At 43.8% G+C, this 19,562-nt stretch overlaps 1 protein-coding gene across 2 annotated transcripts in view; it reads left to right on the top strand.

The window, feature by feature from the left end:
• fancm (FA complementation group M) overlaps positions 1-19,562 on the top strand; it is a 75,872-nt gene that overhangs the window by 48,640 nt on the left and 7,670 nt on the right. The window contains exons 14-22 of one of the 2 annotated variants that reach the window (XM_064954198.1): positions 6,814-8,704; positions 8,969-9,057; positions 11,108-11,179; positions 11,409-11,534; positions 11,764-11,929; positions 12,219-12,325; positions 13,711-14,394; positions 14,887-15,244; positions 16,729-17,020. In XM_064954198.1, coding sequence (XP_064810270.1) covers positions 6,814-8,704; positions 8,969-9,057; positions 11,108-11,179; positions 11,409-11,534; positions 11,764-11,929; positions 12,219-12,325; positions 13,711-14,394; positions 14,887-15,244; positions 16,729-17,020 — 3,785 coding nt within the window. The remainder of the gene's footprint in view (positions 1-6,813; positions 8,705-8,968; positions 9,058-11,107; positions 11,180-11,408; positions 11,535-11,763; positions 11,930-12,218; positions 12,326-13,710; positions 14,395-14,886; positions 15,245-16,728; positions 17,021-19,562) is intronic. The other variant, XM_064954199.1, reaches the window with a different exon arrangement.

Genomic DNA, 19,562 nt, shown 5'->3' on the forward strand with positions numbered 1-19,562 from the left:
TTCCAGACCAGGCCTAAATCCCAGAGTCTCTGAAAAAGAAGAGGCAGGGTTATAGAGGATGGCGTGCTGGATACCTGACGAGATTACGTTGTGAGTGGATAAACCGCCTCTACCTTCCGTTCTGTTGGCGAATGTGCAATCAGTGGAGCATAAACTGGACGAGCTCCATTCGAGACTATCCTATCAACGTGATCTGAAGAACTGTAATATCCTGTTTCTCCGAGTCATGGCTGAACAAGGACATGGAAAATATAAATCTAGCTGTTCTTTCTGTACATCGGCAGGACAGAAGGGTAAACTCAAGGGGGTTGGGTGTGTGTCTCTTTTGTTAACAACAGCTGGTGTGCAATCTCTAATATTAAGGAAGTCTTGAGGTTCTACTTGCCTGAGTTAAAATACCTTATGATAAGCTGTAGACCATACTATTTAACAAGAGTTTTCACATATGTTGTTTTTGTTGTGGCTGTCTATTTACCACCACAGACCAATGCTGACACTAAGACCACATTCAACAAGCTATATAGGACCATAAGCAAACAAGACAATTCAGGAAATCAATTTTACCTCATGTCAAATCTATTCAAAATCAAATTCTATTGGTCACATACACATGGTTAATGCGAGTGTAGTGAAATGCTTGTGCTTCTAGTTCCGACCATGCAGTAATATCTAACAAGTAATCTAACAATTTCACAACAACTACCTTTTACACACAAGTGTAAAGGAATGAATAAGAATATGTACATATAAATATATGGATGAGCGATGGCCGAACGGCATAGGCAAGATGCAGTAGTTGGTATAGAGTACAGTATATACACTAGTCATTTTAAATAATGTTTACATACCCTACATTACTCATCTCATCTCATATATACATTTAGATACACATTTATTACATCAAATGTTTAATTATTAAAGTGGCTCGAGATTTGAGTCAGTATGTTGGCAGCAGCCACTCAATGTTAGTGATGGCTGTTTAACAGTCCGATAGGCTTGAGATAGAAGCTGTTTTTCAGTTTCTCGGTCCCAGTGTTGATGCACCTGTACTGACCTCGCTTTCTGGATGATAGTGGGTAAACAGGCAGTGGCTCGGGGGGTTGTTGTGCTTGATGATCTTTTTGGCCTTCCTGTGACATCGGGTGGTGTAGGTGTCCTGGAGGGCAGGTAGTTTGCCCCCGGTGATGCTACCCTCTGGAGAGCCTTACGATTGTGGGCGGAGCAGTTGCCGAACCAGGCGGTGATACAGCCCGACAGGATGCTCTCGATTGTGCATCTGTAAAAGTTTGAGTGTTGTTGGTGACAAGCCAAATTTCTTCAGCCTCCTGAGGTTGAAGCGGCGCTGTTGCGCCTTCGGCACCACGCTGTCTGTGTGGGTGGACCATTTCAGTGTGTCCTTGATGTGTACGCCGAGGAACTTAAAACTTTCCACCTTCTCCACTACTGTCCCTTCGATGTAGATAGGGGGGTTCTCCCTCTGCTGTTTCCTGAAGTCCACGATCATCACGTCACCTGTGGAACTGGAGGCCAAAAAACTCTAGATCACCTTTACTCCACACACAGACGCATACAAAGCTCTCCCTCGCCCTCCATTTGGAAAATCTGACCAGAACTCTATCCTTCTGATTTTACAAGAACAAACTCAATCCGGAAGTACCAGTAACGCGCTCAATACTGAAGTGGTCTGATGAAGTGGATGTTAAGCTACAGGACTGTTTTGCTTGCACAGACTGACTTTGAGGAGTTTACCACATCAGTCACCGGCTTAATTAATAGGTGCATTGATGACGACGTCCCCACAGTGACCGTATGTACAGTGCCTTGCGAAAGTATTCGGCCCCCTTGAACTTTGCGACCTTTTGCTACATTTCAGGCTTCAAACATAAAGACATAAAACTGTATTTTTTTGTGAAGAATCAACAACAAGTGGGACACAATCATGAAGTGGAACAACATTTATTGGATATTTCAAACTTTTTTAACAAATCAAAAACTGAAAAATTGGGCGTGCAAAATTATTCAGCCCCCTTAAGTTAATACTTTGTAGCGCCACCTTTTGCTGCGATTACAGCTGTAAGTCGCTTGGGGTATGTCTCTATCAGTTTTGCACATCGAGAGACTGACATTTTTTCCCATTCCTCCTTGCAAAACAGCTCGAGCTCAGTGAGGTTGGATGGAGAGCATTTGTGAACAGCAGTTTTCAGTTCTTTCCACAGATTCTCGATTGGATTCAGGTCTGGACATTGACTTGGCCATTCTAACACCTGGATATGTTTATTTTTGAACCATTCCATTGTAGATTTTGCTGTATGTTTTGGATCATTGCTTTGTTGGAAGACAAATCTCCGTCCCAGTCTCAGGTCTTTTGCAGACTCCATCATGTTTTCTTCCAGAATAGTCCTGTATTTGGCTTCATCCATCTTCCCATCAATTTTAACCATCTTCCCTGTCCCTGCTGAAGAAAAGCAGGCCCAAACCATGATGCTGCCACCACCATGTTTGACAGTGGGTATGATGTGTTCATTGTGATGAGCTGTGTTGCTTTTACGCCAAACATAACGTTTTGCATTGTTGCCAAAAAGTTCAATTTTGGTTTCATCTGACCAGAGCACCTTCTTCCACGTGTTTGGTGTGTCTCCCAGGTGGCTTGTGGCAAACTTTAAACGACACTTTTTATGGATATCTTTAAGAAATGGCTTTCTTCTTGCCACTTCCATAAAGGCCAGATTTGTGCAATATACGACTGATTGTTGTCCTATGGACAGAGTCTCCCACCTCAGCTGTAGATCTCTGCAGTTCATCTAGAGTGATCATGGGCCTCTTGGCTGCATCTCTGATCAGTCTTCTCCTTGTATGAGCTGAAAGTTTAGAGGGACGACCAGGTCTTGGTAGATTTGCAGAGGTCTGATACTCCTTCCATTTCAATATTATCGCTTGCACAGTGCTCCTTGGGATGTTTAAAGCTTGGGAAATCTTTTTGTATCCAAATCCAGCTTTAAACTTCTTCACAACAGTATCTCGGACCTGCCTGGTGTGTTCCTTGTTCTTCATGATGCTCCCTGGGCTTTTAACGGACCTCTGAGACTATCACAGTGCAGGTGCATTTATACAGAGACTTGATTACACACAGGTGGATTGTATTTATCATCATTAGTCATTTAGGTCAACATTGGATCATTCAGAGATCCTCACTGAACTTCTGGAGAGAGTTTGCTGCACTGAAAGTAAAGGGGCTGAATAATTTTGCACGCCCAATTTTTCAGTTTTTGATTTGTTAAAAAAGTTTGAAATATCCAATAAATGTTGTTCCACTTCATGATTGTGTCCCACTTGTTGTTGATTCTTCACAAAAAAATACAGTTTTATATCTTTATGTTTGAAGCCTGAAATGTGGCAAAAGGTCGCAAAGTTCAAGGGGGCCGAATACTTTCGCAGGGCACTGTATATATCCCAACCAGAAGCCATGGATTACAGGCAACATCTGCACTGAGCTAAAGTCTAGAGCTGCTGCTTTCAAGGAGCGGAACACTAATCCAGACGCTTATCCACTACACCCTCCAACGAACCATCAAACCGGCAGAGCTTCAATACAGGACTAAGCATACGCCAGCTCTGACACTCGTCAGATGTGGCAAGGCGTGCAAACTATCACAGATTAAAAAGGGAAATCCAGCTCCAAGCTGCCCAGTGAAGCGAGCCTACCAGACGAGCTAAATGCCTTCTATGCTCGCTTCAAGACAAGCAACACTGAACCATGCATGAGAGCACCAGCTTCTCCAGACGACTGTGTGATCACGCTGTCCGTAGCCGATGTGAGGTTAACATTCACAAGGCCGCAGGGCCAGGTGGATTACCAGGACGCGTACTCAAAGCATACGCTGGCCAGCTTGCAAGTGTCTTCACTGACATTTTCAACCTCTCCCTGACCCAGTCTGTAATACCGACATGTTTCAAACAAATTACACAATAGTCCCTGTGCCCAAGAACAGTTTCTACCCCCAAGCCATAAGACTGCTGAACAGTTAATGATTACTATAATGGCTACCTGGAATATGTGTTGATCCCCTTTATTTTGCTGTGAATCTCTTGCACTGTTTCTATGCACACTCACAGGACTCTACCCACACACTCACATATAATACCCTGACACCCCAATACATACACACACGCACTACATATGCTCCTAAACACACACACTTTCACTCTTCACATGCGCTGTTGCTACTCTGTATATCATCTAGCCTAATTGCCTACTCACTTTTACCCCTAACTAGAGTACATGTACATAATTACCTCAAATACCTCGTACCCCTGCACATTGACTTGACCGGTAATCCTTGTATATATCCTCGTTATTGTTATTTTTACTATTTCCTTTTTTGTCAAATGTTTTATTATAATTAACTTTTTAACTCTACATTGTTGGGAAAGGGCTCGTAAGTAAGCATTTCACGATAGTCTACACCTGTTGTATTCGGCGCATGTGACAAATAAAATGTGATTTGAGATTTTTATTATCTTAAATCGTACACTCACTGAAATGCCAGCATAACTTTACACCCCATCTTTCTCTTACACCTCGGTTTCTGGCGTTGAGTTCCACATTTTTACTCTTGAATGTATTTTGGCTTGGCATAATAAAAGGGGTTGAATACCTATTCACTGAAGATAATTCAGCTTTTCAATTTCAATCCATTTGTAAATGTGACAAATAACATAATTCAATTCTTGGACATTAAGGGATATTGTGTGTAGGCCAGTGACCAAAAATATCTAAACTCAGGAAAAAAAAGAAACGTCCCTTTTTCAGGACCCTGTCTTTCATAGATAATTCATAAAAAATCCAAATAACTTCACAGATCTTCATTATAAAGGGTTTAAACACTGTTTCCCATGCTTGTTCAATGAACCATAAACAATTAATGAACATGCACCTGTGGAACGGTCGTTAAGACACTAACAGCTTACAGACGGTAGGCAATTAAAGTCACAGTTAAAACTTAGGACACGAAAGAGGTCTTTCTACTGACTCTGAAAAACACCAAAAGAAAGATGCCCAGGGTCCCCGCTCATCTGTGTGAACGTGCCTTAGGCATGCTGCAAGGAGGCATGAGGACTGCAGTTATGGCCAGGGCAATAAATGGCAATGTCCGTACTGTGAGACGCCTAAGACAGCGCTACAGGGAGACAGGACGGACAGCTGATCTTCCTCACAGTGGTAGACCACGTGTAACAACACCTGCACTGGATCGGTACATCCGAACATCACACCTGCGGGACAGGTACAGGATGGCAACATAATAAGTTGCATGGACTATAATAGTGTTTAACATGATTTTTTAATGACTACTTCATCTCTATACCCCACACATACAATTATCAGTAAGGGCCCTCAGTCGAGCAGTGAATTTCAAACACGGATCCAAACACTAAGACAAGGGAGGTTTTCCAATGTCTCGCAAAGAACAGCATCTAGATGGGTAAAAATAACCTGTTGAGCATGGTGGTTACAAAATTACTCTTTGGATGGTGTATCAATACATCCAGTCACTGTAAAGATACAGGCGTCCTTCCTAACTCAGTTACCGGAGAGGAAGGAAACCGCTCAGGGATTTCACCAATGGTGACTTAACAATTCTTGGAGTTTAATTGCTGTGATGGGAGAAAACTGAGGATGGATCAACATTTTCAGTTACTCCACCATACTAACCTAATTGGTAGAGTGAAAAAAACATGTATCCTGTTTGCAACAAGGCACTAAAGCAATACTGCAAAAGATCCTGAATACAAAGTGTATTGGATTTGCATTAAACATAACACATTACAGCTTAGTGCTGGCTGCTTCATGTTAGGGGTATGCTTGTGATTGTTAAGAGTTGTTATTTGTTAAGAATTGTTGAGTTTTTCATGATAAAATTAATGGAATGGAGCTAAACAAAAAATCCTAGAGAAAAATCTGGTTCAGTCTGCTTTCCACCAGACACTGGGAGATCAATTGACCTTTGAGTATGACAATAACCTTAAATACAAGGCCAAATATACACTGGAGTTGCTTACCAAGAACATAGTGAATTTTTCGGAGTGGCCGAGTTACAGTTTTGACATACACTTTCAGATTTATGGCAAGACCTGAAAATGGTTGTCAACCAATTTGACAGAGCTTGAAGAATTCTGAAAATAATGGGACATTTTGCACAATCCAGGTGTGCAAAGCTCTTAGACTTAACCAGAAACACTCACAGCTGTAACTGCTGCCAAAGGTGCTTTTACATAGTATTGAGTCAGGGGTGTGAATACTTTCTGTGTTTTAATTTTCAATACATTTGCTAAAACTTGTGTGTAGATGAGTGATTTAATCCATTTTGAATTCAGGCTGCCACAACAATGTGGAATAAGTCCAGGGGTATTAATGCTTTCAGAAGGCACTGTACACAACATAAAACATCAGGCTTGTTTAAGCATTAAACCTAATGCTACTTCTCATATCCGCTGAATGAAGACGTAGCCTACGGAATACTGATAACATGTTTTCACTTTGATTTGAATTCCGGCTGTAACACAACATGTGGAATAAGTCTAGGGGTATGATTACTTTCTAAAGGCACTGTGTCAAATGTATTGTTGTTTATATAACCAGTCAACTCTGTGTGTCGTACCAGGGAAGTATTAAATCTGTAACTTGCGTTATGATACAATCGCTTGTGCAACATCTGAAGAAATTTGCTTCAACCAAACTTTTTTTTTTTTTTTTTTTTTTAAATAAGAAAAAAGTTTTGTAGTTAAATTCATTGTCGTGTTTGTTTTATCTGACAGGGTGAAAGCAGATATGAGTTGGAGCTGCTGCCCCACCTCCACAAAGCAGATGTCATAGGCCTCACGGAGGAAGCACAGCAGGAAAAGTCCACCAAAGGAAAGAAGCAGAAAGAGGGAAAAATGACAAAATCCAGAACCAAAATGGCCAACCTGAGCCACAAGCAGAAGACTTCCTGCCTTTCCTCAGCTGACCTAGACCGTGTAGAACTCAAAAAGGAAGTGCAGAGGGAAAGCATTTCTAAAGCAGAGACAACCTTAGTCTCTCCATGGACCCTGATAAAGAACAGAGGTCCTTCAGAATGTCACAAGGAGGTGACTCGTGACCTCAGAAGTCACCCAGGCCTCTGGCCACTCTCGACCACGGGTGACCAGCCAATTATGGACATGGATTTTGACTGTATCATACTCAACAACGAGAGTGAAGGTTCAGAGTTCAATTCTCCAAGGGATTTGGAGAGCGAATCAGTGAACTGCATTGCTGCTGTAGAACAGATTGACCTCAATCGGTTGACCTCAATTGCAGACCGTGAACCCAAGTCAGATGAAGATTCTGAACTGGAGGCTTTGTTTTACTTGCCCAAATGTGATGCTGCTGTCCCCAAGTTGCAGCCCCTGAGACAGAAGTTAGAGAGCTTGAGGGTCATTCTAGTCAACGTGACAGAGCTTCTGTCTAGGTCTCCTCCAGCTTTGCACTTTGACCTGGACAGCCCTCAGTTTGACCCTGGGCCTACCCCCTTCACCACCAAGGACTGTTCACATACACTTCCGGTTGAACCTCTGGATGAACTGCTGGATGTAGGTCAGACATTCCACGTGAATTTCTCCCTGGAAGTGGATGAGGAATTTGCCGATCCTGCTTCTCAATTTCCCAATGTTGATTTAGACGTTGGTTCTCTAGACTCTGATAGCCATTGCGAACCACCTCATCAGCAGCACTCCCCTTCATCACCCATTACTGTGCCAGCAGAAAGCATGGGTAGGAAAAGTGCCCTTGGCAGCCCTAGCTGGGATGAGGTCTTCGAGGATGACAGCAATGACATAAAGGAGGATGATATGGATGATAAAGCAGACTTCAAGCCACCATGTCATCCCACTCAGCCTAAAGCCCAGCACTCTAAAACCAACCTGGACGAAAGCATGGACCTGTTTGGAGATGACGGCACCTTCCTCCAGATGACCATTCCGGACATCCCTACGCCAGGGAAGGTCAGTATCCGAATACCTAGCCCCCTGAAGGCTCCGGAGAGGGAATGGTTAATAGGGTCAAGTAAAAGTGTGACAGAAACAAAGATGGTGTATCAGGTCAAACCTAGTCGTAGCCATGCTTCTCCTGTAGCGCAGCAGGAACCTGCTCAGGACTTTGAGAACTTTGTCTGTTCTCAGGATTTGTTCTCTGTCAACTTTGATTTGGGCTGGGAGGAGGATGAAGGGGAAACAGAGGCTGCTCCTAGTCCGTTCCCCTCAAAACCTTCACCCCCTGGGGCCAAAAAACAGGAAGCACCCCTTTCCTCCACAGTGAATGAGCCAAAAATCTCTGGCTCATCCACTCCCCACTTTAGTTTCCATAGGAAGAGCGTGTCCACACCCCTGGCAGCCTGTCTGGGAAGGAAGAGGGCAGACACCTCTGCTCTGGCTTCGCCTCAGACCTCTCCTCTGACCTCCAAGAGCGGAGCTCTGTTCTCACCAATCCCCACATTAGGACCGAGGCGAGTTCTCCTGCCTGGTCCTTCCACCACCCCATCCACTTCGTTCTCATTCACAAAGAGGAAATGCCAGGGGACCTTACGGAATGCCCAGACTCCCAAAGCTCAGGCGGGGGACCCAGGAAATGGTTCAATAGAGATGGGACACAGTTTGTCTCACAAATCCATCTTGGACCCCCCTCATCCAGGTTAGTTCACTCCCAACTATTACAGGTGCTTAATTTCATTGTGTCCCCTAGTTTCCCATTCACAAACAACTAAGCCACCTTGTTAATATGTATACCTGGTTGAGAAATTAGCAGGTGTTCTTACAATCTGATCAACACATCTCATCAAGGTAGCGCATCATGAGCGATAGATCAGATTGGTACTGCTTTGCATTGACTGTTTGTGCCTGTGAGTGGGTAAGCTCTTCAGGCATGTGCATTAGGATTTGTTGTCCCCCGCCGCAGGCCTGTGCACCAGTGACAGTGAGGAGGAGGTTATCACCCGTAAGCGGGTTCATCATCATGTCAAGGCAAACCCCTTGTCTTCTCCCGTGGTAAGTCCCAATTAGCTACTTTACCCCCTGTGTATCAATGACTATATAGTAAGCCTTCAGTAATGCATCTTCATTCTGTCAAACACAACCACCAAATGTAGATCTGGTGAACACTTGCACTAGGTCTCTAATTCTAGTCATGTCATGTCGTGGTGTTAATGTTTATTTTTCTAACTTACGTATACTAAACAATAATATAAATGTAACATGTAAAGTGTTGGTCTCAGAAGTTTCCTATATGCACAAAGAGCTTATTTATCTCAAATGTTGTTCCCAAATGTGTTTACATCTCTGTTAGTGAGCATTTCTCCTGTGCCAAGATAATTAATACACCTGACAGGTGTGGCATATTAAGAAGCGGGTTAAACAGCATGACCAGTACACAGGTGCACCTTGTGCTGGGGACAATAAAAGGCCACTCTAAAATTAGCAGTTTTGTCACACAACACAATGCCACAGATGTCTCAAGTTTTGAGGGAGCGTGCAATTGGCATGCTTACTGTTTTGGAGAATTTGGCAGAACGTTCAACCGGCCTCACCAAACGTAGACCACGTGTAACCACACCAGCCCAGGACCCCCTCGTCCGGCTTCTTCACATGCGGGATTCCCTGAGACCGGACAGCTCCCAGGGAAGCTCATCTGCGCGCTCTGCATCCTCACCAGGGTCTTGACCTGATTGCAGTTCAGAGTCGTAACCGACTTCAGTGGGCTGTAGTCAATGTTGTGAATAGAGTGCCCCATGGTAGTGTTGGGGTAATGGTATGGGCAGGCATAACCTACAGACAACGAACACAAATGCATTTTATTGATGGTAATTTGAATGCACAGTGATACTGTGAGGAGATCCTTAGGCCCATTGTTGTGCCAGTCATCCACTGCCATCACCACGTTTCAGCATGATATTGCACGGCCCCATATCACAAGGATCTGTACACAATTCCTGGAAGCTGAAAATATCCCAGTTCTTCCATGGCCTGCATTCTCCCCAGACACGTCACCCATTGAGCACGTTTGGGATGCTCTGGATCGACGTGTACAATGGTGTGTTCCAGTTCCCGCCAACATCCAGCAACTTCGCACAGCCATTGAAGACTGGGACAACATTCCACAGGCCACAATCAACAGCCTGATCAACTCTATGAAAATGAAATGTGTCACGCTGCATGAGGCAAATGGTCATACCAGATACTGACTGGTTTTCTGATTCACACCCCTACCTTTTTTACCTACGGTATCTAACCAACAGATGCATATCTATATTTCCATTCATGTGAAATTCATAGATTAGGGCCTAATGAATTCATTTCTATTGACTGATTTCCTTAAATGGAACTGTAACTCAGTAAAAGTCATTGAAATGGTTGCATGTTGCGTTTTATATTTTTGTTCAGTAGTAGTGCATTGAGTTGCACTACCATCAAAACTGTACAATCATCCATTTCTATTATGTAACCTACCATGTCAAATTTCCGCCCTCTTATCTTTTCCACACTTTGTTTGCCATGGCTGTAGAGCATATGTGCCCAATTTCAAGAAGCGCTCAATATAATAGTAATGATACCATACTTCGTCGCAATATTGAGAGGTCTGATGTATCTCACTTCTCTATATAAGCCTTTTAAGCATAGTCTGTCTGTTGTCGGCATGGCAACAGGCTCGCAGACTGCTTTTGCGAAGGTCTATTTTGTTTCAATTTCTCCATTCAGACTGGCCTCTTTTTGGAAAGCATCTGTTTTCTCTGAGACAACTCCGGTTTTGACAATACAAGACTATTCACCGCAGAGTTGCATACATGGCCTTGCCAGAGATAAAGAAAGCCTGCAGAAAGCATGATTGGGTCAGAATAGTCACGTGGGCTTCTAAACTAAAGATTTACACTTTGTGTCTTTTATGTAGAATATCAATGATACAAATGCAGAAGTGTCTGGGGAAAAAAAGTTATTTGTTTGAGAGATGAAAAAGAGATTAAAAAATATATATATATATTCAAATGATTCTGATGATTTGATGATTCTGTTCATCCATTGTTTGTTATATTTCCTCTCTCAGTCAATGCTTCTCAGTGATGTGGATTCTCCTTTACAAGTGACCAGGAAGTCAAAGCATGCGGTGGCACGCATTGTAAGATAATTACTACAACCACTATCACTAAAGTATCGTTCTCAAACTCGTCGCTTCTAGCCGCTTGTGTGTCTGGTTCTCTTCCTCTCAATTATATTTTACTTAATTCAGTACAAGCTAGCATCAAGTAAATACTTGTGGATTACAATGAATGTTGACCACTTTTTTTCTGACCGTCATAATAAAGTTAATATAGCTTTGACCATGTCCTTTAAAACCTCTTTTCCAGTCAGATGAGAGCGAGGGGGAGGGGGAGGCGATGTCTGACGATGACTTCCAGAATACCTCTGTTCGACAGCCAAGAGCGCCCCCCCGTATGGCTGTGAAACCATCCGCGTCGCATGGGAAAGCTAAGGTCAGTCAGGTGTCAAATACATCTCACGTGAGACGTGGTGTTCAGTAGCCCAGGGTCATTTTAAGTGTGTTGTTATTCAGCTACCTTCTCTGTTTGTGTTTGTTGATGAATTGCTCCAACCTCTGTGTCTTTTGGAGGGTTTGGTATAAAGCAGAATACATTTTTGTTGGTCATATGTACGTTGGACAATACAGTAATCTACTCCTTCGAATCAACATTTCCTTCACAGCAGGCCATGCAGCACCACCACCGAGGAGCCCGTTACTTTCTGGACGAGGAGGCGGCGCTGTCCGAGGGGGGGGAGGTGTCATCTGACGAAGAGGACGGTAAAGAGCAGAACCGCTCACTGGAGGGCTTCGTTGTGAGCAACACCCAGTGCTCCCAGGGAATCAACGGTGAGGGGTCAAATATAATAAGAACAATAATAGCAACAACAACATGGGTTTTATACAGAGCTTTTCATGGACCCAAAGTCTCTTGTTATGTTATACAGTTGTTATACGGGTAGTCACCTATTATACAGTTCACTCACTGGGCATGAAATAGAATAAAGCGTTTCTAAAATGGGGAGATACTTAAAGAATCGCTCACTTTCATTTTCTGTTGCACTATGTATTGTTTTGTTTCGGTGTGCCCCAACACACACACACACACTCTCTCTCATTGTATCTCCCTGTGTGACAGATTCTGAGATGCAGGGGGTTTACCTAAAGTCAGTGAGAAGCCCTGCTGTGGCTGGCAAGTTCAAAATGATCTACAAGCTAAACCACAACATGGACATCTTCTCTCAGGTAGGATTATCAGGATTTCTTTGGTGTCTATTAATCTTAGGGCCGGTTTCCCAGACAGAGGTTAGTCCTTGTCTAAGATGCACTTTCAATAGTGAATCTCCATTGAACATGATTTTTAGTCTAGGACTTGGCTGTGTTTGGGAAACTGTCCCTTTATAGTTTTATTCTATGATTTTTAATCAACTGTACCCTTTTCACTCACTAAACAAAACAGTAACTAGACCCTAAACCTCAACTAAACCTTGTAATAAATTATGTGGAAATTGATCAAGTTGAGATGACTAAACTGCTTGGAGTAACCCTAGATTGTAAACTGTCATGGTCAAAACATATTGATGCAGTAGTAGCTAAGATGAGAAGTAGTCTATAATAATGCGATGCTCTGTCTTCTTAACAACACTATCAACAAGGTCCGACAGGCCCTAGTTTTGTCACACCTTGACTACTGTTCAGTCGTGTGGTCAGGTACCACATAAAATGACTTAAAATAAAAATGCAATTGGCTCAAAACAGGGCAAGACAGCTGGTCCTTGGGTGTACACAGAGAGCTAATATTAATAATATGCATGTCAATCTCTCCTGGCTGAAAGTGGAGGAGAGTGACTTCATCACTACTTTTATTTGAGAGGTATTGACATGTTGAATGCACTGAGCTGTCGGTCTAAACTACTGGCACACAGCTCAGACACCCATGCATACCCCACAAGACATGCCACAAGAGGTCTCTTCACAGTCCCCAAGTCCAGAACAGACGATGGGGAGGCACACAGTACTACATAGAGCCATGACTACATGGAGGTCTTTCCACAGCAAGCAGTAGAATTTGATTTAAAAAACAGATTAAAAAAACACCTTATGGAACAGCGTGAAGCAACACAAACATTGGCACAGACACATGCACACACACACACACACAATACATACACATGGATTTTGTACTGTAGATATGTGGTAGTGGTGGAGTAGGGGCCTGAGAGCACACCGTGTGTTGTGAAATTTGTGAATGTATTGTAATGTTTTAAAATTGTATAAAGTGCCTTAATTTTGCTGGACCCCAGGAAATGTAGCTGCTGCCAATGGGGATCCATAATAAATACAAATGCACTCAAGTTGACTTTTTTTTCTGATGAACGCTTTATGCTGAAATCTATAGGTGTTTATGAAGGATAAATAAAGGCTTTTTTACTTTAAACCCCACTGGACCTCGGATTTTTCAAGCCACTTAACCCTTTTTTATTGGATTAGAGAGAACATTTTTTTATCTATCTATGACTTAATTTCTTAAAGTTTTTAAAGAAACAATGAATAGAGGTAAAGAAACAAAGTTAGCCGATTCAATCACCTTTATAATGTTTTGCTTAAGCTTTTCTCCAAACTGTCCATAGGTGCCTGAGCTGGACGAGACATACGCGGAGGACAGCTTTGTGGTGAGGGCCAGTGATGAGGAAGAGCTCGGTGAGGAGGATGAGGAGGTTCCATTGGAACTTATCTACGAGGACTCCTTCGTGGAGGGGAGGAGGCAGTACCCCACCAGACGCAAGGCGCTGATCCGAAACATCAGGGCTCAGGCTGGGAGCGGGCCTGCCACTCTGGACAAGAGGGCTGCTGACCCTCAACCTAATCCTGCTGGGAAAAACAAGCGCTCCCGCATAGTGCATTTGGTGGACTCCAGCTCGGAAGAAGAAGTGGAGAAAAGTAGAAATAGTGTGAAAGCTGAAGGTGTTGCTGCCATCTGCAGGCTAACTGAGTTACAGCAACAGAATGACTGGGTGTTTAAAGCTCCACGGCAGCAGGTGCCCCCTGGTGGATCCACCAGAGCCTCCGCAACAAGCTGTGTGGTGGGGCCTAGAGTCCTCAGTGGAGCCAGGTCCTCCTCTATGAACTCTGTGATGGAGCCTAGCGCCCCAAGTGGAACCAGCAGGACCTCCTCAGTGAGCTCCGTGAGGGGACCTAGAGAGGAGCAGCAAGAAGAGAGGTGTCACCAGAGGCTCCATCAGCAGGCCCTCCTGTCTGAGGAGCTGGACTTTGAGCAGTCAGAGTCTCTGTTGCTCTCAAGTAAACAGCCACAGGTAATGTGGTAATGTACTGATATGGGCCACATGATATAGGCCAAATAGTTTGTGTTTACACAGGCAGCTCAATTCTGCTATATTTTCCCCACAAATTGGTCTTTTGACCAATCACATCCACTCTTTTACAGAGCTGTCCTGATTGGTCGAAAGACAAATTAGTGAGATAAAATCTGATTGGGCTGCCCGTGTATACACAGCCATATAGGTCACACAGATATGTTAGATGCTAATCTATGTACTATGATGTTAGTAAACTGTAATAGATTCACCTAGTGTCACGTACCAAGGGATATTTAGTTACTGTAAATAACAGATGTTTGAATCCGTACAGAGTACAAACAACAACTGTTCTACCTATTTTCATCCTTCGAGGCCAAACTTTTCCTACAATAGAAGAATAGAATATAATCTTCTGGGAATCTGGATTTCAGAAGTAGTAATTAATTAGATTTCTCCCTATGTTTCTCCCTATGTTGTGTCTTTCCCCAGGCTACCTCCTCAGCACCCCACGCCCAGAGCTCCTTCAGTCAGGCTGCCACTCTAAGCAAACCCCCTGCCTCGTCATCGAACCCATCGGGCCTTGTCGCTGTACTGGTGGACAGCCGCTGTATCACAGCCTGCGTGGATGTGGTCTCCAGCCTGCGCCAGCGTTGCGCTGTCGCGGCCCACGTGTGCTCGCTGGACGGCTGCGACTTCGTGGTCAGTAACCGCATGGCGGTCGAGAGGCAGTGCCAGTCGGAGCTGGCTGGGATGCCGAACCGCAAACGGCTTGTGGAGAGGGTGACCAGTTTGCAGAGCCTATTTGAGCGGGTCTGTCTCATCGTAGAGAAGGACCGCACCAAACCAAGTGAGGGAGGGCACGCACTCACTTTTTGACAGACCTGTTGACTAGGATACTTCCTGTGGGGTCACTTCCTGATTTTCTACATTATGCTTGTCACTTCACTTTTGTTTGATTGTGACAGAAGCCACTTGATTTGGCTCGCCCAGCTTGCTGTGTTTTCATTTGGATCCATTCCACAAGCAAATGTCACATTCGAAATGATGCAGCAGCACCAAAAAGCTCTTGAAGTGAGATAGCTAACGCTAAAGTCGGGACATTGACAACTGCACTTCCTTATTTGGCCTCGTTTTAGATTTGGTTCATTAAGAAATGTTAGCGGACTAATTCAAAAGTGAGTTGGTATGATGTGGGTGTCTCGTGTGTGTTCGCAGGTAGGAAGAGTTAGACATATTATTTGCCAATTAGCTTCAGCCGGCTGGTGTGCGACCATGGCAAAGCTGGTTTGACTTTGGATAGCCCATCTCTGGGAATACTTGGGGACTGTCAATAAATTACACAATGTAAATGGGACAATATTTCCATCTTGCACATCTTTTAGTTCTCATTAAATGCTTTCAATATTTGTATATGAATTTCTACAATTTATAGTTGGTTTGAGGTTTGGAGCAATTGACCATTTAAAATATTATTTAATTTACTGATGGTCCCTAACTAGCCCCATTGGGATATCGAATGTCAAAGCTAATTGACCATGGGCGTTAATGATTGGGTCGCGTGCAGCTGCACTCTGAATTTATGATTACGTGGGTACTGCCAACCCATGGAAAACTGTTACGGTATCCTTCATTCCATGACATACCATTTTTCTCATCTCGCAAACCTCAGTTTTGGACAAGACAGAATTTATGACCAAAATTAAACTATTTACACTGTAGTAAATTTTGACACTAGAATAAATGTTTCTAAGTCTTATCAATGCCACATAGGCCATTTTCAAAAAAATATGTTTTTTAAGGGCAGTCACTCTTTAACAGTGAGTGATAACCATGAAAACATGCAGGACTGATGGCTATAGCTACAGTATGTTCAACAAGTATATTATTCTTCTGGCTTGATCTAGCTCTATTTGTGATATTTTACCTTGCCTCGTTGGCTTGCTAGCTTGCTAGGTAATCAATCCTCTGATGACATCTGCAATGCTTGTTAACTTGTATGAGTTGCGTTTGAAGTTACATACAAACATATCCACTCACTGCTAGGTAAACAAAGAGCTTTCTGATTCCGAACTCCGAACTGCGTGCCCAACTTTTCATGATGCGCACAGGAGGGCAAGAAACATCAAGTGTGTCTAGCGATGACCAATGACAGAATGTATATGGAAGTTTGATAAAATATTGAATGTAACACTATAACCAGGAATATCCCACATGACAGTATTTAAAGGGTTCAGCATTGCCTTTCTATCATCAGACAAACATTTTTGGAAAGTTGATCTACCGCTCGTTATTCTTCATATTTTGTACATTTTCCTTGCCTTCTTCCCATAGGTGAAGCTTCCCGTCCTTTCCAACCTACACGCTACTATGACAGCACACTGGCCAGCTTGGTGAGGGCAGGCGTCCGACTCCTGGTGAGTAGAGGGCCTGAGGAGAGCGCCACCCTACTGGCTGAACTGGCCCGAGTGGAGCAGAGGAAGGGCCAGGCTATTAGCGTGCCATTAGAGGTCAAAGGTCACCGGCAGCAGGCGCTACTCTTCTACCGAACGCTGCCCTGTGTCAGCTATGTCAACGCCCTCAACATGAGCCACAGCTTCAGATCGGTGGGCCACCTGGTCAACAGGTAGGGGAAATAAACTGCTATTGATTGTTAGCATCATTATTAGCTCTGTTAGCATCTCTGTTAGCGTGTCAGTTAGCATTACCTCTGTTATCAAAACAAACTTATTTGTGATGCACCGAATACAACAAGTGTAGGTAGATCTTACGGTGAAATGCTTACTTACAGCCCTTAACCAATAGTGCAGTTCAAGAAGAGTTAAGAAAATATTTACCAAATAAACTAAAGTAAAAAATTAACATAACAATAACAAGGCTATATACAGGGGGTACCGGTACAGAGTCAGTGCAAGTTAGTTGAGGTAATTTGTACATGTAGGTAGGGGTGGTGTGACTATGCATAGATAATAAACAGCGAGTAACAGCAGTGTACAAAACAAATGGTGGGGGGGTCAATGTAAATAGTCCAGTGGCCATTTGATTAATTGTTCAGCAGTCTTATGGCTTGGGGGTAGAAGCTGTTAAGGAGCCTTTGGGGCCTAAACTTGGCGCTCCGGTACTGCTTGCCGTGTGGTATCAGAGAACACAGTCTATGACTTGGGTGAATGGAGCCTCTGACAATTTATGGGCTTTCCTCTGACACCGCCTAGTATATAGGTCCTGGTTGGCAGGAAGAACTTCTTGAGGATGTGGGGACCCATGCCAAGTCTTTTCAGTCTCCTGAAGGGGAAAAGCTTTTGTCATGCCCTCCTCACGACTGTCTTGGTGTGTTTGGACCATGATAGTTAATTAGTGATGTGGACACCAAGGAACTTGAAACTCTCGACCCGCTCCACTTCAGCCCTGTCGATGTTCAAATCAAATTTATTTATATAGCCCTTCGTACATCAGCTGATATCTCAAAGTGCTGTACAGAAACCCAGCCTAAACCCCCAAACAGCAAGTAATGCAGGTGTTAATGGGGGCCTGTGCGGCTCGCCTTTTCCTGTAGTCCACGATCAGCTACTTTATCCTGCTCACGTTGAGGGAGAGGTTGTGGTGCCAGGACAACACTGCCAGTTCTCTGACCAGCTCCCTATAGGCTGTCTCATCGTTGTCGAGGATTGGGCCTACCACTGTTGTGTCGTCAGCAAACTTAATGATGGTGTTGGAATCATGTTTGGCCACGCAGTCGTGGGTGAACAGGGAGTACAGGAGGGGACTGAGTACACACCCCTGAGGGGCCCCAGTGTTGAGAATCAGCGTGGCAGACGTGTTGTTGCCTACCCTTACCACCTGGGAGTGGCCTGTCAGGAAGTCCAGGATCCAGTTGCAGAGGGAGGTGTTTAGTCCCAGGGTCCTTAACTTAGTCATCTCTCTGACCATTGTTACCTCGGTTTTCTGTTGTAAGTATGAGGACACCTGCTCGTCGAACATTTAATTCCAAAATCATCAGCATTAATATGGAGTTGGTCCCCCTTTGCTGTTACCACTCTTCTGGGAAGACTTTCCTCTAGATTATGGAACATTGCTGCGGGGACTTGCCTCCATTCAGACACAAGAGTGTTAGTAAGGTTGGCCACTGATGTTGGGCAATTAGGCCTAGCTCACAGTCGGTGTTCCAATTCATCCCAAAGGTGTTCAGTGGGGTTGAAGTCAGGGGTCTGCGCAGGCCAGTCAAGTTCTTCCACACCAATCTCGACACCAATTCTGTATGGACCTCCCTTTGTGCATGGGGGCATTGTCATGCTGAAACAGGAAAGGACCATTATTCCTCCTCCACCAAACTTTACAGTGGGCACTATGCATTCGGGCAGGTAGTGTTCTCCTGGCATCCGCCAAACCCAGATTCATCCGTCAGACTGACAGATAGTGAAGCGTGAGTCATCACTCCAGAGAACACGTTTCCACTGCTCCAGAGTCCAATGCCGGCGGGCTTTACACCACTCTAGCCGACGTTTGAAATTGCTCATGGTGATCTTAGAAAACCATTTCATGAAGCTCCCGACAAACAGTTTTTGTGCTGACATTGCTTCGAGAGGCAGTTTGGGGTAGGGGTAGGCAGTCATTGTAAATAATAATTTGTTCTTAACTGACTTGCCTAGTTAAATAAAACTTGAATCCTGGCTCTAGCTGTCAGACAGCTTTTTGTAAAGAGATCTCGGAAATGCAGTGTAACTACGTAACATTTTGTGTCTCCTTATGTTACGGGATGAAAAACGTTTTTATGGGCACATAAATGCATGCCATTGCAAAATCGAATGCTTCTAACCGAAAGAGTCACCTTACTGTGATACTTAAAACCTAAATTGATACTGTCAATAACTTGACTCTTCAATAATTATGCATAATACTCGTTGGATGCGCATTTGGTGTGGAGCTGTTTTAATTATGTTGTGATATTATTACACATCATCTGATCCATGAAGGAATTTTCTGAATGACAGTCAAGTGAGGAACAGCTGTTGTGATAGCACATGCGATGCAACAACAGCGCAAGTGCTGGAAAATACAGTTGAAGTCGGAAGTTTACATACACCTTAGCCAAATACATTTAAACTCCCAGATTTTCACAATTCCTGACATTTAATCCTAGTAAAAATTATCTGTCTTAGGTCAGTTAGGAT

This window comes from Oncorhynchus masou, chromosome 32 (genome assembly GCF_036934945.1).
Source record: "Oncorhynchus masou masou isolate Uvic2021 chromosome 32, UVic_Omas_1.1, whole genome shotgun sequence".
Taxonomy (NCBI): Eukaryota; Metazoa; Chordata; class Actinopteri; order Salmoniformes; family Salmonidae; genus Oncorhynchus; species Oncorhynchus masou.